At 42.8% G+C, this 25,672-nt stretch overlaps 1 protein-coding gene and 1 long non-coding RNA gene across 7 annotated transcripts in view; one reads left to right on the top strand and one right to left on the bottom strand.

The window, feature by feature from the left end:
* Positions 1-5,063, bottom strand: part of LOC140506746 (uncharacterized) — a 47,111-nt gene extending 42,048 nt beyond the window's left edge. Inside the window, exon 1 of the long non-coding RNA XR_011968066.1 lies at positions 4,407-5,063. This is a non-coding gene — a long non-coding RNA (uncharacterized lncRNA). The remainder of the gene's footprint in view (positions 1-4,406) is intronic.
* Positions 1,866-25,672, top strand: PARP16 (poly(ADP-ribose) polymerase family member 16). Of its 6 annotated transcripts, none has more exons than XM_072614214.1 (7): positions 1,866-2,106; positions 6,954-7,148; positions 17,461-17,598; positions 19,454-19,660; positions 20,987-21,158; positions 23,109-23,250; positions 23,986-25,672. In XM_072614214.1, the coding sequence occupies exons 1-7, from the start codon at positions 1,993-1,995 to the stop codon at positions 24,128-24,130; spliced, it is 1,113 nt and encodes a 370-aa protein (XP_072470315.1). In that variant the 5' UTR covers positions 1,866-1,992; the 3' UTR covers positions 24,131-25,672. The 6 variants fall into 6 exon arrangements, with proteins under 6 accessions (XP_072470315.1, XP_072470359.1, XP_072470322.1 ...); XM_072614258.1 differs by lacking the exon at positions 1,866-2,106 and adding an exon at positions 4,497-4,517; XM_072614221.1 differs by lacking the exon at positions 1,866-2,106 and adding an exon at positions 5,140-5,260.

Raw genomic sequence — 25,672 nt, 5'->3', positions numbered from 1 at the left:
ACATGGAAAGACAATATTAGTAACTCTTGAAACTATTCAGTATCTGGGTACTGGGTGGCATTACACACACACACACATGCACACGTACACACACAGAGAGACAGAGTGCACAGAGTGAATTGAATAGGATGGGATCATATCTTAAAAAAAATGAAATCAAGCAGTGAGAGAGAAATATATGGGAGGAGAAAGGGAGAAATGGAATGGGGCAAATTATCTCTCATAAAAGAAGCAAGCAAAAGACTTTTTTAGTTTGGGGAAAAAGAGGGGCAGTGAGAGAAAAACATGAAGTTTACTCTCATCACATTCCACTAAAGGAAGGAATAAAATGCACACTCATTTTGGTATGAAAACCTGTCTTACAATACAGGAAAGTGGGGGATAAGGGGATAAACAGGGTGGGGGGGATGATGGAAGGGAGGGCATGGGGAGGAGGGTGAAATTTGAGGTCGACACTCACGGGGAGGGACAGGATCAAAAGAGAGAATAGAAGTAATTGGGGGCAGGATAGGATGGAGGGAAATATGGTTAGTCTTATACGACACGACTATTATGAAAGTCATTTGCAAAACTACACAGATATGGCCTATATTGAATTGCTTGCCTTCCCAAAGGGAGGGGGTGCGGAGGGAGGGATGAAGAGAAGTTGGAACTCAAAGTTTTAGGAACAAGTGTTGAGTATTGTTGTTGCATACAACTAGGAAATGAGAAATACAGGTAATGGGGTATAGAAAGTTATTTGGCCCAACAGGACAGAGGAGAGGATGGAGACAAGGGCAGAGAGGAATGATGGAGGAGAGAGCAGAGTGGTGATGGGGGCAATTGGAATGCTCAGTGTTTTGGGGTGGGGGGAGGGGACAAGGGGGGAGAAAATTTGGAGCCCAAAAATTCTGTGAAAATGAATGTTAAAAGTTAAATAAATTAATTAATTTTAAAAAAAAGAACTATTTTCTTCAGTGAGCTTTTGAACCTCCTTTTCCATTTGGTTAATTCTGCTTTTTAAAGCATTCTTCTCATTGGCTTTTTGGACCTCTTTTGCCAATTGAGTTAGCCTATTTTTAAAGGTGTTATTTTCTTCAGCATTTTTTGGGGTCTCCTTTAGCAAGGTGTTGACCTGCTTTTCATGCTTTTCTTGCATCTCTCTCATTTCTCTTCCCAATTTTTCCTCCACCTCTCTTACTTGATTTTCAAAATCCTTTTTGAGCTCCATGGCCTGAGACCATTGAATATTTATTTTGGGTGTCTGGGATACAGAAGCCTTGACTTTCATGTCTTTCCCTGATGGTAAGCACTGTTCTTCTTCATCTGAAAGGATGGGAGAAGATATCTGTTCACCAAAAAAGTAACCTTCTATAGTCTTATTTTTTTCCCCTTTTTTAGGCATTTTCCCAACCAGTTACTTGACTTTTGGGTTCTTTGTCAAGAGTAGGGTATACTCTGGGAATCTGTAAGATCTCAGTTCCTCCTAAGAGGCACAATCAAGCACGTACATTGGTCTGGGAGCAGGGAGAGATTTTTGTGCCCAGAATCTTAGCAGAGTTTCCTCTCCACAGCCATTTGGCCTCCAGTTCTGCCAAGTCAGCACTGGGGGGCTGAGATTCAATTATGCTGTGGGGGCAGGGCCAACATTCAGTGTGAAATAAAAGGTCAGCTCCCTCAGGGCCTCTACACAGGGCTGAGGTAAGAATGGGCTGCTCAGTGCCCCCAGGGGTTTTATGATGCAACAATGGATGAGGGCTGCTGTGGGAACTGCTGCCTGCCCAATGTGGCCTCCATGGCCACTGCCTAAGGCTGGAGCTATGGGAAGGCCTTTCTCCCTTCCTGGCCAGCTGAAAAAACCTCTCACTGATCTTTGGTGCCTGTGGGTTGAGGGATCTGTGAACCCGCTGCTGCTGGTGCTACTGGGGATTTCATGACTGGAGATTCTGCCCTTGAGGTGTCCTCTTCCCAGAGCTGTGCTGCAGGGCCAAGGCTGGGCTCCACTCTGCATCCATGCAACAGATGTTTCCCGTGCACCTTTCAGGTCACCCTGGGCTGGAAATCTCCTCCACTCTGTTGTTCTCCACTTCTGCTGCTCCAGAATTTGTTAAGAGTCCCTCTCTACAGGTACTTTATGGGCTGTGTGGGGAGACCCTGCATATGTGTGTCTTTCTACTCTGCCATCTTGGCTCTGCCCTCAGCACTCACTCTTAATGACCCTCACCACCAGATACTGGTCAGTCCCTTCCTATTCCTAAACTCTTCCATATATCAAAAGCTTCCTTCTCTATGGGGTCCTTAAAAGTCCTTGGTAGAAATTCCTGTGCCCCCATCTTCTACATGCCCCAGATTTTCCCCACTACTGAGGGAAAGAAGCAGCAGAAATGCTCCTGTGCTCCATCTGTACTCTCACATTTTGCAAGTGGGAGTCTGATTGTGAAAGGCTTTTAAATGCCAGGCTGAGGAGTTTGTGCTTCTGTTAACACCTGGAGATAGTCCTGACTTCACGGTTCCCCAAGACAAGAATATGGGTCTACATCACCCCAAATCAAAGCTCCTGAGTTCCTATCAGTATGTTTGTCTTTTCTAATTAGCCAAAGAACATCGTTTAAAGCACAGACATTTCATTTAATAGCATATTAATAAAAAAAAAAAGGTAGTAAATACTTCCCCCATAAACATGGGACATACTCCCACAAATAAACACACACATCTTTCTTAGGAAGAATGGATGTAGGTAGGAAATGTTCATAGAGAAGCTTATATATGTAGGGAACACAGCCAGGGCACATTCACAGCATTTGTGATGAAAGAGGAACTCTCACATCTCCTGGATCCAATCTCCTGCCAGAAACATGAGAAATGACAAATTACAACTCCCAGCAGTATGGGACTGAGCTAGTGAGATAAGGCTAAACTCAGAGACATTGACTCCATTCATCCTGCTTTTTGCCTAGGTCAGTTCTGTATAATGGGGTTTGGTCATCATGGAGTCAAGGTTTCCTTCCCCCTGCTATATTTTGATTTTGAAAATTAACACAGTGCCGAGAGTCTTATGAGTACCATTTAAGAGAGTTCTTCTATATGACAATAAGACGTTAAATAGCACTCTTGGATTCTAGTGATTGGACTAGTTCTAAATTTACTTAATTATACCATCCCCCAAACCACATCTCTCCATCCTGTCCACAGTGTCCCAACCTTGTTCTGACACAAAACTGATTATCCAGAATGACTCCAGAGTTGACTCTGGGGCTTAGGTCTATTCCCCAGTTTTTCTCCTGCTACTTTTTTTGTATGAGAGAGAAAAAGAATCTTGGCATTTAGAAACTGAGTCACCCAAGAATTACAGAAGCTTTGGAAGTTTGCTCCAAGATTATTATTAATTCTTGATTCTCAAAGAGGAACAATGACTTCAAAAGGGTGATGTCTTGACTTGCAAGTGAATTGGATTTAAGTGAGGTAGAGCTGTGCAAAGTCTCCCCTCCAGAGTCATCTGAATCCAGTGGTAGGACATCACTTAAGATGACTGACAGTGGCTCCAAGATTAGTCTTTCCTCAGATGATGAGTGGATGTAATGGAGTTGCTAGAAATTCAACAGGGAGCCACATGAACTTGACAGTCCTAAATTAGAATGTGTCTCTGACAGAGACCCAAACCTCACAGAATAAATGTTTAAAATAGACTTAAATTTTAGGGCAACAAGATAGCTAGACATGATTCTGCCCTAACTTGGTGTGTAACATGAAGACTTTTCTTCCTGGATAGTGAACCTCCTCTACTCAAGGCTAGGAAAGAAGTACACAGACAACTTTTTATAGAAAAAGCAAAACCAGAGACATTTCCTCTTTCACCACAAACGCTGTGAATGTGCCCTGGCTGTGTTCCCTACATGTAAAAGCTTCTCTATGAACATTATCTACTTACGTCCATTCTTCCTAAGAAAGGTGCATGTGTTTATTTGTGGGAGTATGTCCCACGTTTATGGGGAAAATATTTACCACTTTTTAACTTATCATTACGCCATTAAATGAAATGTCTGTGCTTTCAGCCGCGCTCCTTGGCTGATTAGAAAAGGCAAACCCCCTGACAAGAGCTCAGGAGCTTCGGTGCGGGGGGGATGTAGACCCATGCTCTTGTCCAGGGGAACCGCGGTGTCGGGAGCATACCCAGGGGTCAGCCTGGCATCTCAGAGCCTCTCACCATCAGGCCCACTCCATTTTCTGGTCTTATGTCCTGTTACAAGCCGCACGCTCCCTGCCTCCTTTACACTAACCTGGTCTGCTCCCCATGTGCCTTGGCACAAGGACGCCCCGATCCGTGGCGCACTCCCCGCTCACCTCCAGCGCAAAGCCCCGAGCTCCCGTCGCAGCTCCAGCGCCTCCCTTGCCCGGAACCTCTGCGGACACGCCCTGCCCCGACTTACTCTTTCCCTCGGGTTCCTCCGCTGCGGTCTTCCCTAGCTGGAATGGGAGCTGCCCCAAGGCCGGCTCGGTCTTTTGTGTCCTGTCTCTAGGCCCGGTGCAACACGGGTTTGGTAAGTGTGGGATAAATCACAGGTTGTTGGTGCGAACTCGGGGGGTGTGCACGTGTGCGTGTGTGTGCAGGTGTGTGTGTGCAGGGGTGTGTGCAGGGGTGAGTGTGCAGGTGTGTGCAGGTGCATGTGCGTGTGTGCGTGTGTGCAGGTGTGTGCAGGTGTGTGTGCGGATGTGTGTGAAGGTGTATGCGTGCAGGTGTGTGTGCGTGTGTGCAGGTGTGTGCAGGTGTGAGCGTGGGGCGGGGGGAGCTGCGTACCCAGGCCACCAGCACGCTGTTTGGGGGAGGAGAGAGAGGAGCGGTTCTCGGGGCAAGAGGACAGATCTGGGCGGGGCACGGATTCAGCTCAGTAACTATTTATTAAATGCCTACTGTGTGCTGGGCACCGTGCCAAGCGTTGGGGACGCCGGGCGCCCTCGGCCTGGCACACTTCTTAAACACGCACGTAGCCCCTGCCTCCGGCCGTGCTCCTCCGCCCCTAGGCGCAGGTAAGTCTTTAGGCCACGCCCTCTGCTTTGTCTCAGCCAATTCGGCTCGTCCGGGGCGCCCCTCCTACTGGAAGCCTTTCCTGATTCCCCGCCCCCCTCCGCCCCCTCCGCCCCCTCCGCCCCCTCAGCTCTCTGCCCCGCCCCCTCAGTCGTTCCTATTTCCTTAGGGAGACTAGGTGTCCCAAAAGTGTTAGTGCAGCTGAAAGCTTCAATGTCTGAGGGGACGCCCTGGGGGCGGCATTTCTCCTTCCAGTCCGTAAGTGCCTAAAGGTCAGGGACTGCCTTGGTATCTCCTGTGGGCGCCTAATCGTGGAATGGGGGCGGGACGGTCTGGAGAGGCCGTTCCTGGGGGTGGGGCCTGGGTTGACCGCGTCCCTGGAGGGATGTGGGTGGGGAGGGGAGAACCCGTAGAGCTCGGGGAGGTCTCGGTTGGGCTCGGGCCGGCCTCGGCTGGGCTCGGGCGGGGTCGGGCGGGGTCGGCCGCTCTCGGTTGGGCTCGGGCCAGGTCGGTGGGCGGTGACGGGCAGTTCGCGCGCACGCGCGTACGCAGGCGGAGTGGCGGGCAGCCTCGTTGTGGGGCCTCGGCGGCGGCGGCGGCGGCGGCGGGTCGGCTTGGGCCGGGAGGCCCGGCGGCTGAGCTCGCCGGACCTGCCGGGCGGGCCCAGGCAGGGCGGGCGGAGAGCCGATAGAGCGCGCGGGCCCGGTGGCGGAGGTGCGGCGGCCGGCGAGAAGGGGCGCTAACGGGTTTGGGGAAACCTCCGACCTCCCTTGGGTCTCCTGCCCGCCGCGGGGCGGGGGGCGGCCCCGCGGTCCCTGGGGAAGGCCTCAGCCTTGTCCCCCGAAGGCTGCCCCTAGCGGTGGGGCCCTAGTCCGAGGGCTGTGCCCTGACCGCCCTCTTGACCCCCGCCCCGGCCCTCCCCATGCCAGTGGGGATCCCCCACATACCCCCTGTCCGGGGGCGCCGAGCCGCCTTCCTCACGAGGGGCTCCCCGCGCCCCGGGCCCCCGCCCTCCGGCCCCCCCACCTGATGCCCTGTCCAGCCCGGCTCCCCGGTGGGGATCTCCAGGTGCCCTGAGCTCTCCTCCTGACCCTTTGCTCCTCCCACTCACCCCCCCCAACCTTACAAACGCCCCCATCTCCGCACCCCTCCCCCCAGTCTCTGGAGCTGCCTTAATCTCCAGGCCTAGGTGTCCCCCTCTGCCCCCCAACCCTCTCCCAGTCGTGATCCCTTTTTCCTTCGTTCTGTCAGGACCCTGACCTGCCCTCGGCTTCCCCGACTTTGTCCTCCCGTCTGTACAGGCTCCTCCATCCCATGCCCTGGTGGGGACACCACCCGTGTTCTCCCATGCGGGTGACTGGTCCCAGCCCTGGGGGTGCCCCTAAGGCCTCTCTCCCTTCGGAAGGGACCCTTTTCTTCACCTATTACTCCAGCCCAATCCCCCCTTGCTGAACTAAGGTATCCCCCAAATTCCTGCTTCATTCTCCCCACCCCCCTCACATTCTGTCCTGAATTTATAGATATTTTACCTTACTGACAAAAGAGGGGGAGGGTGGAAGGGAAACAGCTTCCTGGTCTCTGGGGTCCTGAGGTGCCTTTGGGCTCTCATCTCCCATGCCTCCTTCCATCCTTCACCCACTCCTTCCTCTTTGGTTTCCCCCACTGATCTCTCCCTTCTGCTCTCTCTGACCAGGATAGGCCCCCAGAGCACAAGGTGGAGGGGAATGTGAGGACACTTTTAACACTGAACATTTCTGTTCTTTGTGGCACAGGGACGTTAGCTTTGTGCGATAAGTCATGTGGAAGCTCAGACTGTCCCGTGAGTGGTTGGGGAAGCCTTCCTCATGCTAGCTTTGCTTCTCACCCCCACTGCCCTGAACCCTCCTGGTAGGAGTCCTGTTTGTTGCCCCACCATACGCACATCCCGATCCAGGATCCCCTCTCCCCACAGTGCCTCCATCTCTCCGAGGAGATGCAGCCTTTCAGCCTGGAGGCAGCCAGGGAAGCAGCCCAGAGGGATGTGCTGGCCGCTGATCTCCAGTGCAGCTTCTTTGCCTCTGCCCTGCAGAGCTACAAGCGGGATTCTGTGCTGAGGCCATTCCCAGCCTCCTATGTTAGCCAGGACAACAAGGACTTTGAGGCCCTGGTGAGTTCTTCTCAACCACTTGTTTCCTTTATTTCTTTTTAAGCGTTTTATTTAATTATTTTTAAACATCACTGTTACTTCCCATTGACTTCCCTTCCTCTGTAGAACCCTCCCTTCTAACGAATAAATAGTCAAGCGAAACAAACTCATTTACCATGTCTGACAGCCTACGCCTCATTCTACACCTGCGTAATCTTGAGCTCATCCCTTAACTTCCCTAGGCCTCATTTTGGGGTTGGACTTGGTAACTTCTGGGACTTTCAAGCTCTAGATCAGTGATCCAGTGGAGCTCCTTGTCAGAAGGCTGGAGGCACGGTTACCCTATTAATCATAGGTCTTCCATCATTGTGATCACAATGCAGAGTTATTCTCTGTCTGCTTGCTTTGATTTACGTCAGTTCATACAAGTCCTGCCAATTCTCTGAATTCTTTGTAGTCATTTCTTATAATACAATAATCTATTATATTCATATACCACAATTTATTTAACTATTTTCCGGTTACTGAACTTTCCACCCATCTTCCACCAAAATACTAGTGCCCTCTCTCTCTGCTTTTCTTTATCTTGTATTTTTCTTTTATATTCTGTACATATATATGTTGTCTACCTGAATAGAATGTGAGCTACTTGAAAGCAGGAACTGACTGATTGTTGTTTTTGTATACTAGACACAAAGCAGTCTCGTAATAAATGCTTGTTGAGTTGGTTGTTTTGTGATACAAATAGTGCTACTATGAGCTGTGTGTAGGACTTCTGCCATAGTAGGGCATGACTTACTTGGAGTGCATGACTGGATCAAGGGGTATGTCCAGTTTAGTGACTTTTGTGTAATTCTAAGTAGTTTTCTAGAGAGGTTAGATGGATTCACAGCTCCATCAGTAGTTTATTAATGTGCTTGTCTTCCCACAGTCCATCCAGCATTTACCATCTTCAACTTTGGTTACCCTGTGTTCTCCTAAGGAAAGTCCAAAGCTGTTCCAAGTCCAGTTGCTCTGACAGGCCATGGATGGGAAAGAGGCCGAAGTGTCTCCACCCTACATTAACCTGGCCCATGTCCTCACTGGGTAATTTCCATGAGATAAATATGTTTTTCCCTCAGGATCTGCTATGCAGTACATGCTTAGATGTCTTAGGATGTCGATGACACATGACACACTGCAGATTACCTGGTAGAGAATCTAGTAAAACACACGGTACGGCAAATGCTTGTAGGTTAGTCATGGAGTAAGAAGTTCTGATGAGTAGAGGATGACCAGCACACAAGCATTAAAGTCACATTCAGCATAAGCTCTCTTGGATGATTTAGAAGGGAGTATGGCCTAGTAGATAGTCCTGCCTCTTATACTTACTAGCTGTGTCTGCACGTATTCTGTTCCCACTGTATGGAATGTATTTCCTCTTCACTTCCTTCAAGACACAGCTCAAGCACCACATGAAGCTTTTCTGGACCTCCAGCTCCTAGCGTCTTCCCATCGAATGATTTTGTCTTTAACTACTTTGTATTATGTTTGTATTTCTTCTCCTTGCATTTATTCTGTATACGTTTATGTAGGGTGGCTCAAAAGTCTTAATGCAGTTTTAAGCTTTAATAACTTCAAAAGTATTTACAAAATTTTTTGAAAGGTTAATTATCTAAAATGTTGAATATGTTTCATATTGTACATAACCGTCATTTATACTGTTCGTTGCTCAAGTTGATGTTCTAACTTTGTAAAAACTTTTATCAACTGCTGCTCAGTAACTGAAAGGACTGGATTTATAATCCTAGTCTTAATAACATCCAAAGAACAAGGGTTTGCTGCATACACAACAGTTTTGACATGTCCTCACAAGAAAAAGTCTAATGAAGGTAGACCAAGTGACCAAGATGACTGAGCAAAAGGACCTCCTCTACCACCAAAGTGTCATAGAGAAGCGGTCACACATGCAATGCATAATAACTGGGTGCCCCTTGGTGTAGAAACTTAAAAATTATTCAGAATCTACAAAACTAAATATAAAAGAAATTAAAATGATTAAACTTTCAAATGATGGGGTTTTTGGGTAAGTTTTGTAGCATTTATGCTTACAAAGGTACGAATGCTTAACGTTGCACTAAGACTTTTGGGACACTATCTCTTTGGTATTTCTCCCATTAGCGTGTAAGCTCCTTTTGCATAAGGATTGTTTCATTCGTTGTATTTGTATCCCCAGCACTTAGCACAGGGCCTGATGCACAGTAGGTACTTAATAAATACTTGTTAATTTGATTGACTTTGTCCAATCTCTGCTGCCTCAACTTTCTCATCTATAAAATAAGAACATAATGCCCATAGCATCTGCCTTGGGATGATTGTGAAGTTCAAATAAAATAGTGTATTTAAAACAGTTTACAGTCATTGAAGGTGCAGTGTTTGTAAGTACTTGGGACGGATACAGGTCCAAACTGTGTCTTGTCTGCTAGTGAATCTTTGAATCCCCTTTATTGCCACTCACTCTAGGTTTTCTTTACTTAGTGGGAAGATTTCTCACCACAAAAGACTCTGACTTTTAGGTGGAACTGCCTTTGCATTCCACTTTGTCCTTGTTCAGCACACACAGGTGCACAGCTAAGCTGTGTACTACAGCATGGGGGAATTTCAGGATTCAGATTACATATAACCAAAGGGTTGTAAATTCAGCTCATGTTACTCAGGTTTACTTGGGGTAAGAGTGGAGAATCACCACCAGGGAAGGCACAAATTTCAAGTTTCAAAGTATCAAATGGACCCTTCTAGACATAGCTTATCCTTGTCTCCAGTTGGTCCCAAACCACTTTTGGTCCTGAGCTTTTGGACAATAATAATAGCCAACAATCTGAAGTTTGCAAAGTATGTATTTTGAATATGAAGTTCTCAACAACCCTTGCAACCTACAACCTGTAGGTACTTCAGTTACTATCCTCATTTTGCAGACAACAGACTGATGCTCAGAAAGGTGAAATGCCTTGCCCTTTGTCATACAGCTAATAAATGGCAGAGATTGGATTGGAATTCAGGCCTTCCGGACTCCTCAGTCCAACGCTGCCCATTGTGTGGGTAATGGAACTTATGCCCAGTTTATGCTCATTTCAACCTTCTGGGTCCTTGGAAGAGTATGTTTTTTTTACTGTTTTTGACCTCTAACTGTTGTCATAAGTCCTTCTCTAGATACCCTCTAGGATGTCACTTTTTCTGTCTGTTGGTCAAATCAAAACAGACAAGTGTAATAGTGTCATAATAACTAGCACCATTTTAGACTCTTAAGAGATGGTGGGAGACTTTAGATATAACATTTAGTTCAGCCTCACATTGAGTTATATGGACCCCGTTCCAATATTTCACATAAAAATAACCTACAAAGAATGAGTTATTTTCCTGGGATATAAGAGAGCAGCCTAGTAAACTTATAAGGAAAGGAAATTTTTTGGAAGGGTGGAATCAAGAGGCTAACTGTATGGCAGATTATATTATTCTATTTTCTGAGAGACAGGATGACCTGTAGTTGTGTGTTATAGTTCTTCATATCCTACCCTCAGTTTGGTCAGAAGGAAAATTTGTAATTTGCCAGGCAGTTAAGTAGGAATGCAGGCAGAACCCCTAAAACACCTGATTGGTTGATTCTCAGTTCAGGATTGTAGAACAGAGAATAAGCACCAATCAGGATTGCCTGCTCTCTGGTGGGCATGTTTTGGGGACAAGATGACAGTCTTAAGGTAGACAGGAATGGTGGCAGAATAGCATATGGGCTCTGGATGACCTGGACCAGCCACTTCCATAGCTCCTCCTGCCATTGGGTGATAGGAGAACAGACCAACAGTTCCTCGGGCCACATACCATTCCCTTCCTCAGCCAGCATAGGTGCAGGATGTTCACTGTCAGCTGGATTCTGACTCCTACCTTTCTACCTCTGTTGCAAGTACCTCAGAGTTCTGAAAACCACACACTATCTTCTTGATGTTGTTCAGTTATTTCAGTTGTATCCAACTCATGACCCTTGGAAAAAATACTGGAGTGGTTTGCCATTTCCTTCTCCAGCTCATTTTACAGATAAGTAAACTGAGGCAAACAGGGTTAAGTGACTTGCCCAAAGAGAAGCAGCTAGTAAGTGCCTGAGGCCAGATTTGAACTCAGGAAGATGGGCCAGGTACCCTATTCACTGTGCCCTAACTGCCATAAAGTGGTGTTGCTTTGGTAGTGGACCATAAATCCCCGTGGTTTCCAGCGTCCTGGGACCTTAGTCCCAGTATCAGTCCTACTACTTCTTGGCCTTTCTACCAGCTATGAACTGAACACAAACCCTCCTTTATGTGTTATCTCCCGCCATTATAATGTAATCTCTGAAAGCAAGGAGTGTCGTAATTTTCTATTTCTGTCCCTAGCACTGAACATAGTTTTTCTCTCATATAAGCACTTAGTAAGTGCTTTTCCACTTAAGAAATTTGGGTGCTTTTAATTTTGGAATTTAGTAATTTAATATGCAGTTGTAATTATAGTTATAAATTTTTTATATTCTTTCTTCCCTTTGTGACTAAACCCTAGAAAATGTACTTTGTGTTTCAGAGAAGCAAAGTAGGTGAAGGGAATAAATGCCAGAATTTGGGCATCTCATTATGGTGGCAATGGCAGAAGGGCTAAGAAGTGATTTTGAATCAGATGTAATAATAAATCTCCAAACCTGGAGAACCACAGAAGCTCAGAGACCAGGAAGATCAGGAGCTTGAGGGTTTAGTTATCAGTGGAGGTTTGAAATCAGTAAAAGAAAAAGCCCTGTGCCAAGAGCATATTTACCTAGAGTGACTCAAAGGAAAGAGTATATTCCAGATACTCATGCTCTGCCCTTCAGATCTCATATGCCATGGTGTTACCGACAGAAGAGATGACTGCAGTTTGACTTTAAAGGGGGGTGGGACTCTAGCATATGAAACTAAAGCTGTGTGGGGGGCTTCCAGAGTACCCTCTGGGGATATAAATTCCCTTGCATTGGAGCATTCAACCCTACTTCTTTAGTCCTTGGATAACTGGCTCTTCCAGCCTTTGCTGGGAGAAGACTTAAGAATTGGGGACACACCCTTCAGGGCCTCACCCTTTCCTGTGAAAGAGTTCATCCTACTGTTGAGGGAGTGGCACAGTTTGGAAGTAAGCAATGGAGTGCTGGACCATAACTGATCAGACAGAGGGTACTGAAAGGAGTTAGTATACTGCACTTTGCTGCAAATACGTGCAGAATCTAATTGAGTTGGATATGTTTTCTTTTTTGTCATGTCTCTTCTTTCCATGAACTGAGTCCATAGTCTCTGCTTTCAGACTCCCTAAATTTACCTTTTTCACAATGACTTTATTTTAGTCCAATGACTTTTTAGGAAATGGAAGTATTCTTTCGTGATACTCTCTACTACAGGGTTCACTGTGGTTTTATTAGCTTTAGGTACTCTTTTGAGAATTTCCAAGAATTTCCTACTCTGTTATCCTACATGTTCTTAACTTTATCATGAGGGACAATGGGAATATACTATTCATTTTTCAGATTTAAGAAAATGCAGGACAGAGCCAAGGGCCTTCAGCCAGTGTACTTGACAGAGAGGGGTACTTGATCCCCTGTTGCCTCTAGAACGAACTGTAGAGCAGCAGATTCTCAAATCAAAATTTGTTTTTACCAACTTAGTCAGCAATTATACCACAAAATTGTTATGGCGGAAAGAGGATTGTACTAAGAGTCAAATGATCTGGGTTCTAATCTTGGCTATGCCACCTGTGTGACCTTGAAAAAGTTCCAAAATTGCTTCTCTCTGAACCTTGACATCTTTAATTCTAAATTGAGAGAATTGGACTTGATCAGGAATTCTTAACTTGGAGTCTGTGAGCTTATTTTTTTTTACAAAGATATTATAACTACTTCAATATATTGATTTCCTTTATATATTGATTTCCTTTGTAATTATATTTTTTTTATGCATTTAATAACATTATCATGAAGACTCTATAGACCTCAACAGACTACTAAAAAGATCCATGAAACAAAAAAGCTTAAGAATTGCCAAATTAAATGATCTTTCAAATCTAGAGTTCTATGATTTGGAGACTTGGTTGTGACCATCATTCATGGTCATTTAGGGTTTTGCTTTATGGTAGTAGCATCTTTCCTTATTTCTTTCAGGCCTTGGAGGAAAACTCTGATTTTTTGGTTCTTGGAATAGCATTCCTTTGCCTCTTACCATCTTCTCTTTTTCTCTGACCTATTAGCCGTCAGTAACTCTTCAAGATTTTGTCTTTGATCATTTGCATTTTCTCTTAGTATTCATCTGCTTGAATAGTGTGGTGAATTGAACTTTTGTAAAATGAATCATCTCTAATTTTGATAAACTGTAATTTTTACATGCCTTAAAGCTAGGCATAGATAATATGGTCATCAGATCTACGTCTCCAGTTTTGATCTGTCACTTTCTCCAGGTGTTTCCAGTTGAATGTCCCAACAACCCCTGAATTTAATCTTCCTCAAATTTCCCATGTTAAGGGGTCAAGAAGAGAATGAGGAACCAGAGAAGGAGTAAGTTAGAGAGGCAGGAGAATCAGGTTGTCTGTGAAGCCAAAGGAAGAGAGTATTAGGAGGAGAGGCTGTGATTTACAGTCAGAACGTGTGGGGAAGACAAGAAGGATGAGGTCTTTAAAAAGGAGGCTATTGGGATTTGTGAGTAGAACATCTTTGGTATCTTTAAAAATAAAGAACAGTTTCAGCAGATGAGTTAAAGCCACAATCTTATCACAAGAGGTTGGGTGGAGAGTAGTGGGGAAATGGGGACATCTGGTAAAGACGTCTTTTTTAAAAGTTTGGTAGTATGGGTGAGGAATGGAGATCTTCCTGACCCTGAGCCCAGCCCTGCCTCTAATGTCCTTCCCCATCCTCTCAGTCATTGTTCTACCCACCCTTCAAGACCCAGGTCAAATCACATTCTTCTGTAGTCTTCTCTCCCTAAAATGATTTATCTTTCTGAAGTCCTCTTATTGTTCGTATGATTCATTTTACAGTTGGTTATATAAATCGCTTGTGGTCTGTTATTGTCATGAGCTGTGACTTAAATCTAATAAGGTCAATTAGTTTTTTGTATGATTTATCCTCCTAAGTGGATTGGAAGTGCTTAGATTGCCTTTGTATTTGCTTCAGTTAGCAAAGTGCCTAGTACATAGTAGGTGTTCTTCCATCTCTGTATTGCCTTTAACAGCCCTTACCATCCTTTGTACCACAACCTTATGCCATACTTTGCTGTCTACCTTTTGCCGCCTCTGACATATCATTCGTGCCTCAGAGCCATTGCATGTACCATTTCTCTGTTTCAATATTGCCTTATATGTAGGCATGGATCTACCTACCGTGTGATTTGTGGTGTGATTGTACTATCATTCAGGGGAATAGAAACAATTTCCCCGTTCTGACAGTTATTTGCTCTTTAAAAAATTTATATGTTGTGAACCTAGCAATCAGTCTATCCAGTTCACACTAGAAATCTTTCCCGTGGCAATACATAATTTTCATATTTTTATTGTTGTGGGGTACCAGAAGATCACCCCACAACCTTGGCCCCCCAAATACTTTCCCTACTGGTTTTCCATCTTTCCTGAAATTATACCATTAAAAAAGATTTCTTTGGATTGTATCTTCATGTGATGAAACCTTTCTGGTCTTTTAAAATTGAAATTAAATGCCATCTTCTTATGAAATTTTTCCTCATCTTTCTTTGTCCCCATCCCATGCCACCCCCTACTAGAATTGCACCTTTTTATGAACTCTAATAATTCTTTGTACCTTTATTATGTTATTTGTCACATTCCTACTCTGCATGTAATTATTTGTATACGTGTCTTACCTTCCTACTGAATTGTAAGTTTCAGAATGGATGGGAACTGAGCATCTTACATAATATTTTACAGTTTTATGCACACAGTAGGCATTTAGTAAATATTTGTTTAATTGAATAGACCTCTAGTAGATAAGGAAAATCTGGCTAACTTGAAGGTAAAACAGGATAGATCTAAGTTTTGTATTAAAAGGAGCAGTCTCATGTGTACTTAAAATTTGCTTGCCTTCATATATTGGAGGCTTCCCTATTCTTGTTCTAGAGATCCTGTGATTACCTTTGGGAGGTGGAGAAAACCTTCAGCTAGGGACCAAATTACAAAATGTTAAAGAGAGATTTAACGTGTGTTCTTTTGGTACATTTTCTGGATGGAATTAATCCAGGACAAAACTGCAAATGATTAGCTGAAATACTAGCTCATGAATTGGCTGGCACACATTGGGAACTACAAGGTAATAACAAGATGGATGGGCTGGGCAGCGTGTATATAATAATTTTGTTCTTGGCAGCCTGAAGCATTAGCTATATGGCACTCACTACTCACCACAAATATTAGAAACCTCAAGTTATAAAACCTGAAATCGGGAGATTTTCTTGTAGTTTCTACAACACGATTCTTTATTATATGATAAAGTCACTCTTGCCTCCGAACTGTTCCTGCATAAAAAAGGCACTGAACAAGAGTCCGGGGTGAGGCTTGGATCCCAAAGCTGCATTCTGAAGGGGATGCAGCAGCAGAAATAGTGAGTGATTGATGATAGGAGTCTTCTGACTTTTTTTTTTTTTATCACACAGTTCTTTTCAAACTATTTAGAGCCCACACCATCTTTGAAAGCCCACCTCTGGTCTGTTTGATATAATACTTGGTAATATTTTTGGTATTTGTGTTTTGGCAATATAATGTTTTCATGCCTCACTTACCTCTTTGTATTGATCAGTATTCAATCATTTATAAAATATCTATTATATGTAGTGCATTAATTAGATGCTGTGGTTAACACAAAATTATAAAGCAGTCTGGGGGTTCCTCAAGGTGCCTGTGATCAAATTGGGAGATATGTCTAACAGTACTAAGTAACATATGCTGTGTGAAATGAAGGATACCGACAAGTGCTAAAGAAGTTCTGGAGAGGGAGAGATCAACGGGGGCTGGGATGCTTATGGAATTCTTCACAGAGAAGATGGGATTTGGATTGGGGTTTGAAGGATAGAAGAGATTTGCGTAGATGAAGGGAGGGAAGTAAGCATTTCAGGTGAGAAAGGAGCATGGTGAGCAAAGGCATTTAACAGAAAAACATTAATCGTATTTGGTGGAGAGTGAATAAAACCTATTTATGTGTGTACATATAGTTTTTGTTTATTCTGTAGTTTTAAGACTGTGAATTCCATAAGGACAGCCCTCATCATTCGGTTTGTGTCCTCACGTGGTCTAATATAGGACTTTGATTATTAAACATGTGCTGTTGATTGCCTATTTCCAAAGTTTAATTATATTAATGTTATCTTCATAAAACACTTTAAGAATTATGAAACTCTCCACAATAGAGCTGTAAGATAGGGAGAATGTAATAAGGGACAAATTCTAAAATGTTCATAGTCTTACAGACCTAAGAACCAAGGAAATCCCTTTTTTGTAGTTTTCATCCTTAATGAAATTGTTGGAAAAGCAGAATAGAATCAGTAGGTAAGATACTTACTAATCATTTACTATGTACAAAGTATTAGGGGAATGCAAAGGTATAAAAGATATAGTTACCAATTTTAAGAAACTTAGAGTATATGTAAAGAGAAAATATTAACAGGAACAGAAAAAAGATTAAACAATACAAAGCAACATGTGATGAATTTAATAGCTCTGGTCATGGTACCTTAGATGCCTATCTAGATCAACTCCCTCATTTTACAGATGAGGAAAGTAAGGTTCCATAAGGTTAAGTGATTTCCTACAACTTCTACACTATACTAAATCTAGGTGACAGAAGTAGTATTTGAACCAAATCTTATGGCTCCAAATCTGTTACTTTTTCCTCTGTACTATACTGTCTCTGTTAGTGTCAAGTATTACAGAAATAAGTGTAAAAAATTCATTAAAGAGATTACTGAGGTCTTGGGTTTAGAAGTAGTCAAGGAAACTTCATGGAAGAAGTGGAATTTGGGCTTGACTTTGAAGGGTATGCAAGAATTAGGTCTTCAGTGAGGAGGTGCGAACAGGAAAAGCACAGCTCTGTATGTGGGAGACAGTGTTCCCTCTAGAGTAGGGGCTAGATCTAGGGAAACAGTGGAAGAAAAAATGGAAAAGGTATTTGAGTTACGATGCCAAGCTAAGGAGTTTGTACCCTAGCCAAAGGCATTGAAAACTATTGATGTTTTTTATTCCTTTTGGGAAAATAATTTTGACCTGAGAAATGAAATTTTGTTTCATTGCCACTAGAGGTCTCCCTGTTGTCATGTTCCTTCTTTAGCTTGAAGATGCCAGCATGCTACCAAACCTGAAGGAACTTCTCCAGTCTGCAGATGACAAAGATAAAAGGGCATGGAATCTCGTGAGCTGGATTTTGTCATCAAAGGTTCTTACACTACACAGCATAGGGAAAACAGAGGTAAGATTTTAGTGTTTAGAATGACAGATTTCTAGACCTTAAAAATCACCCCACTCAGTCCTTTCATTTTATAGGTGAAGGAAACTGAGACTTAAAGAGATTAAGAGATTTGTGCAGTGTCACACAACTGGTTAGTGGTAGAGGTGGGATTAAAAGACTGAGATTTTAGACTTTTTGATTTTATATTTAGTCGCCTAGACTTCCTGTCTTCTCCCATTCAGTGAACTCCAATGAGGATGAAATATAAAATCCACTTTATAACAGGCCCCTCCCTGTCTCTCCATTCTCTTCACATCTTCTGCCACCCCATGATGTGCTGTGTGATGTAGTGACCCCAGCCTCTTTGCTGTTCCTCACAAGAGACATTCCGTCCTTCGGTGCTGGGTGTTTTCTCTCACCGTCCCCTACACCTGGAATGCTCTCCTCTCTCTGCCTCCTGGTTGGTCCAGCTGAAATCCCGCCTTCTAGTGGAGGCCCTTCCTGATCCCTCTTAACTCTAGTGCCTTTCCTCTGTTGATTATTTCCAGTTCGTGCTGTACGTAGCTTATTTATATCTTTGTAGTTGTTTACTGTGCTGTCTTCTGCAGTAGACTCTGAGTGGCTTGAGAACAGAGACTGCCTTTCGTCTTTGTGTCACTCCGTGCTCAGCAGAGTGCCTTGCCTATAGTAGATAGGGTAGATAGGCTGCTCAACTTGAAGTGCGATAAGAAGACTGAAATTTGATGGCTATGTCCAGTCCTTATCAACTTAGTGACCTTGAATAAGTCAGCTCACTTCTCTGAGCCTCAGGTTCCCTCCTCGCAGAGTTGTTGTAATGCTTAGTTGTAACAACATGTAAAAGCACTTTGAAAACCTTAAAGCCCCACCTCATGCAGTGCTTGACTTTTGGAAAGCACTGGGATTAAAAAGAGAGGCAAAAAGAAAGACATCAATCCCTGCTCTCCAGGAGCTTGGTGTTAATACGTAGCCTGTAGTTTTGCTGCTGAAATCCAGGTGGCCCCAGCTTTAAATCCTTCTAATGGGAAAGCATATAAAAGGGGGCTAGTAAGACTAGATGGAGAAGATCCCGAGAGAGTGGAGCCAGGGAAGGAGAGGGGTGAGCTTGGCCGGCGTGGACACGTCCTCCAAATCAGGGTTCCAAGAAGAATTTATCTAGAGGAGCAGAGTGCTGCTGGGGAATAGTAGAGAGATGAGCAGTTGTTCTCACTCCTAATCTCATTTGCTGTCTGCTACAACAGGGCTGCTTGGAATGGGTGCAAGAGTTTCTCTTCACGTAACATTAGGAAGTGCTTGATTAATTCTAATTTAAGAGTAGAAAATGTTGCAAAGGCTCTATTGAAAGACAGGCATCTTTCACAATTGGAGGAGAAACTTGGACAATATTTCTAATGTTGGCTGATAACATAATGGAAAAGAGTACTGGACTCGTTGTCAGGAGACCTTGTCTTTATTCATGGCCCTACTGCTATGTGGTGTCATGACCTCTGGCACATGACTTAACTTCTCTTGGCCTTAGTTTCTTCATTACTTTAGGAGAGAAGTATTGAAGATCAAATAAGGTAATAGATGTGAAAAACCTTTGAAAGGTAGAAGTGCTATATGTTGTAATGTGTTATTAATATTTGTTTAGTTCATTTTTTTTCCGGCAGATTGGGCAAATAGAGAAAAGAAATCTTGGAATGGTAGCTTTTAATTCTTTTTTCCAGGTTAATGTATTTATTGTGATAAAAACATGTTCTTAGGTATGAATTCCAATGTAGCAGTTTAAAAGAAGAGGAGTTGTGATATCATTTGTTTTATAATATATTTTGATAGTTTCCCAAATAACATTGAAAATTCCTTTTTAATTTTCAAGTATGTGAAGATCCAAGAACTCATGGGAATTTCAGACACTAGCGTCCCTGCACCTGACTTTCTGTTTGAAATAGTGTATTCTGGTCGAGTAGATGCCAAATTTCATGAGACCAAAGGAGAAAGGGATCTTATCTATGCATTCCATGGGAGCCGCCTGGAAAACTTCCATTCCATCCTACACAATGGTTTACACTGCCACTTAAACAAGGTAAGGCTTTAAGGGGAATTTGAAAATGTTGTGGGTTAAAACCGGCAAGGTCATCAAGGAGAGGGACATACCACCTTGACCAGTCCTAGAGAAAATTGTGACCAAGGCCAAAGCTGTTTCCATCTTGGATTTCCTGCTCCTTTTTGCTTCTACAGAGGAACCACCTGTCTGCCTCTTTCTGTCCTGCTGGGAAAAGACGCAGATAACAATCTTTTTTTTGGTTGTGAATTTTAATCACTCTTCTTTCCTACTCCTTAGGGCATTTGCATATTTTAAGCCTTACTTTTTAGCGAGGGATGAAAGACTGTTCATGTTAGAGGATTTTCAGAGAACAGCCTGGTGGGTGGGCTATATAGGTTACTTTGTTGGGGCTAGAGTGGGAGAAGACCTTCTAGTGCCGCTCAGGTCATCCATTATGCATAAGTATTTTGCATACGACTAACCTAACATGCCCCACGTCTAGTCTGAAGCACTGTTTCCAGAACTCTGCTGTGCCTAATTAATTTGCTGTGTTTAGATTGAAGAGGAAGAGCTTGTTTACTCTGGAGTCTCAGATGCATAGCTTTGCTACTGAAATCCAGGTGGCCCCAGCTTTACGCAATAGTTGGGCTCCTGTAAAGTTAAATCCTACTTTAAATATACTAAGGGAACTTACTCTTTGAAAGTAAATCCTTTTGTGAAACTAAAACTCCCCTTGTAACCTGTTTTTTGTCTAGACCTGGATTTTCATTTATCAGATTTACTTAAAGGCCCATCTCTAGCTCTGACCTTTCACATTATTTCCATGGCAGATGTACCACAAGTTTTCAAATCAGACACAGCTGTGTTGGAACACAGAAGTCTTGCAAAAGATCTACAATTTTGTGATAGGTGTGGCCATTGTACACTTAGCCCAATAGCAACTATGGGGTTGTGGAAAAAAGAATTTATTTCATTAGCTGGGAAAAATATATGTTGGCTAGGGTACATGAAAGACGGGAGAACTACTGAGTTCAGTAATGAGGTTGTGATTGTTAAAACAATGGCATAAACTTTACTGGACAAATGGAAAAGATTCAGGTCCTTGAAAAACTCACTATTGAAAAGACAGTTTCTTTTTTTATATGCAATTAGTTGATTTATTTTTAGTTTTCAATTCATTTACTGTTTACATTTATTCATTTATAATTCATTAACTCTTTTGCCAGGAAGTGTGGGCCTTAACAATTTTTGTGAGAGGCCACTTAAAATAATCTTTTAAAGAAAGATGTGTCCTACAACTATACTACCTCTGGACATTGATTCAATTGGGTGTATTTCTTTTTTTATTTGACTCTGCCCTTCTAGACATCCTTGTTTGGTGAAGGGACCTACCTTACCAGTGACTTAAGCCTGGCTCTTCTTTACAGTCCTCACGGTATGGGGTGGCAGCACAGCCTCTTGGGTCCTATCCTGAGTTGCGTGGCATTGTGTGAGATCATCGACCATCCAGATGTCAAGTGCCAAACCAAGAAAAAGGGTGAGCAGACAGCACTGACCAGAACTGGGTTCTCTGACTTTGGGCCAAAGCCCATCCATCTCCAGACTATGTGAGAGCTTACAGTAGGTATATCAGTTAGTCTGTAGGTATTTATAAGATGCTTACTATGTATAAGCTATAGTGCAGGTAAGGTGAAGGATACAAAGAAAGAGATGACATATTCCTTGCCATAGAAGATAAGACATAATACATGGAAAAAAATAAACAACAGTATAACCAGCCAGTAAACGACTGGTACAAAGGGTCATAGGTGTTCAGAGGAGGGCCTGGGATAGATCAGGGAAGGCTTCTCAGAACAGGTGAAGTTTGACATATGCAGGTGGGTGTTTGAAGCAGAGGAGCTGTAATTCATCCTCTCTCTTGCCAGGCTGCCTAAAAACTTTAGAGTCCCAAAGACAGCAGTGGGAACAGGTGGAGGCCAGGAATTCAGCTGTAAGAAGAACAATAGTCAGGGAGATGTATTGGGTTTAAACTCTGGGTTATCGACTGTACTAAGTAGTTAATTGTATCTTATGTCACTCTGAGTATTTGGGAAGCATATTATTGCTCACCCCCAAGATTTCATAGTCATTATATGTCAGTAAATTGCTTCACAAAACCAACAATGGATAAAGTGCAATCATTCTGTTCGCAAATGAGCTGATTTGGTCCATTGAGAAAAGAGTACCCAGAAATGCTGTCTGTTCCATTTCCTTAATCTAAAACAACTGGCATTCCAAAGAACAGACCCGCGTCTGACACCACTCACCCCAACCATACAGCACGAAATAGTTGCATTTATAATTCTTGGAGAGATTGCAAACCGTGACAGTTAAACATCAAAACAACCATTTCAGTCTCTGCACTCACGCATCCACATCCTCTTTTAGCTTTGCAGCACTGTCAGGCTGGAATTATTTCAAGGATAGAAAATAAGTAGCTACTCTAGAAAGTTATCACCTTGGGCTGAAATATCAAATGTCAGGTTTATAGACATCAGTTGACAACTCTTTACTAATGTCCTTGTGGGCACCAGGCCTTGTGCTAGATAGTGGGAATACAAAGACAGAAATCAGAACTTTCAGTAGCATTGCAGTTGTAGGCGGGGTGGGGGTGGGGGGGGGTGTGGTAAAAATACTTCTTTTAAATCAAGTTTCAGTTTTGGGCAGTTTATGGTATCAGTGTCATTTTTAGTTCATACTGTCTCTTTTCTGACTTTTGTCCCTTTCTTTTTTCTCCCTACCTGTTAATCTACTTTGGCCTTAACTATAACTGTGCCTGTATGTCTTTCTTTTCCTATTTCCCTACAATGCTTTCTCTGTTATGGCTTAATTTGATTTTTCAGTTAATAAAAATCTATTTTCTCTTCCTCTTATCTGTGTCTTCCCCATTGAGAGAGAGAGTGAGAGAGAGAGAGAACCCTCATAACAAATAGCCAAGCAAAACAAAATCTCACATTAACCATATCCAAAAAATAAGTCTCATTCCGTACCTTGAATCCATGATCTGTCTGTCCAGAGATGTGTAGCATGCTTCATCAGTCCTCTGGATTCATAGTTGGTCATAGTGTCAGTCAGAGTTCTTACATTGTTCAAAGTTGCTTGTCTTTACAGTATTGTTATGAGTTAGAATGTTTTCCTAGGTCTGCTCACTTCACTCTGCATCAGTTCATTCAGGTCTTCTAAGGCTTCTCTGAAACCATCTCTTATCATTTCTCATGTCTGATAAGCTTTCTCATTTCTCTTTTAACTCTTCCTGCTTTTTAACCTGTCCCCATCCATACCTACAACTTATTTCTAAGTCTCACCAAGGGCATCTTCAGGTATTACTGGGCCATACTGTGACTCTGGAAGCTAACAGGGCTTCTGAGTCCATATCTGCTTATTATTTCTTACTTTCAATAAAGTTTTCCTGGGCTTTTCACATTTTGATTGTTTTCTTCTTTTTCAGATTCAGAAGAAATAGATCGAAAAAGAGCGAGAGCCAAACATAGTGAAGGGGGAGATGTTCCACCTAAATACTTTGTTGTTACCAACAACCAACTTTTACGAGTGAAATATCTATTAGTTTATTCTCAGAAACAACATAAGAGGTAAAACAAAGATTCACTGCTTTAGGTGTGATAAAAAAATTGTGGATTCACTTAATAGCAAAATGATTTTATTTGACAAAATATCTGTGGTATGGGCAATGACAGAAACCGGTTTAGGAAGAAGTTTAAAGACTTGGAGTTGCCTGAAGCACTAATGACTCCACCCAGCTTTTGGTGGCCTCTTCATCTAGTGGCTTTAAGTGACTTTTTCTCTTAGAAAATTGTGATCGCCTACCTATACTTGACTTCTTCCTATTTCTCCCAAAGCTCAGAAACACAGGGACCCCTGGGTGTCCACTGCAACCCCACTAGTGGCCAATTTCTTGGAATCAAAGCACGATTTCTCTGGATCAAAAGAAACTGAGGACAGTTGATAAAGTATCCTTGTGATTGTTCCTCCTAGGCAGATGCTAGAATATCCTTTGTTTCAAGAAATTAAGCCAGGGGTTTGCTCAAGGAAAGATGGGTCAAAAAAGGTAAGAGAACAATGAGGTCATTGCTGTTGCTGTCTTTGTACATTTAGAAAACGTTCTGTTGAAAGCAGCTCTAGGGCCAGGGAACGCCAATGTGCCCTAGATTTCTCTGGGTGAGGGAGCACAGAGAAGTGTAGTCTTGAGGCTCACTTAGCAAGTGGAATTTATTACAGTCGTCCTTTTGGTCAAAAAATATTGCAAGGCTATTAAAAAAATGTTTTTATCTCCCTCTGCCCCTCCCTTTTTGTTTTTTTAAATATAGGGTCTCAAGCGAGCCCTCCTGGATTTCTAACCATCGCTTCACTCTCATGATGCTCCTGTATCTGCTGTTGCTGATCATTATAGGTGTCAGCAACTCTCCCTCTTTTTTGCACTACTGGAATCGAGCACTGGAGTCAAAAAGATAAACTTAACCTGGCTCAGCAAGGTAGCCTCTGCCGTATGCCTTAGTACTTCCTGATCTATTAATTCCTGCACCTCCACCTAGAACTCTGGGCTAGAGGCTGAGGAGGGGCAGTGATTGGAACATTGCAATGATACCAGAGATTTTGACTGCCTTCTGATGCTTCTAGAGAACTTTTGTGCTTCCTGATTGGTCACATTTTGGAAGATAATATCAGTTGCTCATATTCACTCAAGATTTCAGGATCGCTTTGGTGTTTTCTCTGTCCTTAGCAGTTCTGGGAAGATGACTTTTTAGAAAGGGCCAAAGGAAGAAACTTGCTGTATTGAAAAATAAGGTGTCCAGGCTCTCGGCAATATGTTTACAATTGCCTCTGGCAGAAATCCTCCCTGTCTTAATGCCTTTGGAAGGTGGAAAAATATGTTGTGTAAGGTATAAATCATCAGGCAGTTGGCTTGTTTTGACTCGAAATGTTACAGAGGAACAATAATGTTTCTCACGAAGTGGGGGGAGGATTGTTTTTGATTTATAAATTTTGGCTTTAGACTTCTGAATGTGACAACAAAAACTTCAATAGTTTTAACCATTTTCTCGAATATGTAGTGCAGCAATGGTGCACTCATTCATTTATAAAATTAAAGGATTCATAGCTAGAAGGGGCTTTAGAGGGTCCAGCCCTCTCATTTTAGATGAGGAAACTAAAGCTCCAAGTTGTCCTGATTTACCTATGATCTAACAAGTGTAAGAGCTGAGTTTTGAACCGTGTCCTCTGACTTTAGATCCAGTGTTCCTTCCACCACATCCCACTGCCTCCCAGAATGTTTTCACTCATGTATTCATTCAGCAAACATTTCTGAAGCACCTATTCTGTAGAAGATATGAATGGATGAGAAGGAAAGGTTTTTTGATGTGATTGGAGCCTCACAAGAGAAGATTACCTACTTATGTCCATCTGAACATTTCTTTCAAATCAAGGAACTGAAAGTTTTAAAAAAAAATGACAAATGGGTAACATCTTTGTGAATATATTTCTACATAGTGATTCATTTGGCTGATGTCCACATAACACAGCCTTTTGACTGTTTTTAAGAAAAGAAACCCAACTATGGACTTGCCCATCTCACGAGATGGATTTGACATGCTGCAAATAAGACCCATGGAATTTGAACAAACATGTCTGAAATGGGAGGCTTTAACGATAAGTGTTTTGTTGTTAAATCTATCACACGTCCACATGTAGTCTTATTTGGAGGAGCGTTTGATTTTTGTATGCCCTGTATGTGCTGTTTTACATGGAGAAGACTCTCTTGGATGCCAGGATAGTAGTCTCATTCGTTGCTGTATGTCTTATCACTACCTGCTTTCTATTAGGTCTGTCATTTGATTTAAATAAAATATAGCCCTATTTTTTCCAGTTGGTGATTTAAAATATATATATATTTATGTATACAAACATATATAATGACACATATATGTATGTATACAGACATATACATGCAAGCAAATGTGATTTTCTGTAAAAATAAATAAAATTGGTTTTCTATTA

The sequence above is a fragment of the Notamacropus eugenii genome, chromosome 1 (assembly GCF_028372415.1).
Source record: "Notamacropus eugenii isolate mMacEug1 chromosome 1, mMacEug1.pri_v2, whole genome shotgun sequence".
Classification (NCBI taxonomy): Eukaryota; Metazoa; Chordata; class Mammalia; order Diprotodontia; family Macropodidae; genus Notamacropus; species Notamacropus eugenii.
This window is presented reverse-complemented; position numbering and strand designations above follow the sequence as displayed.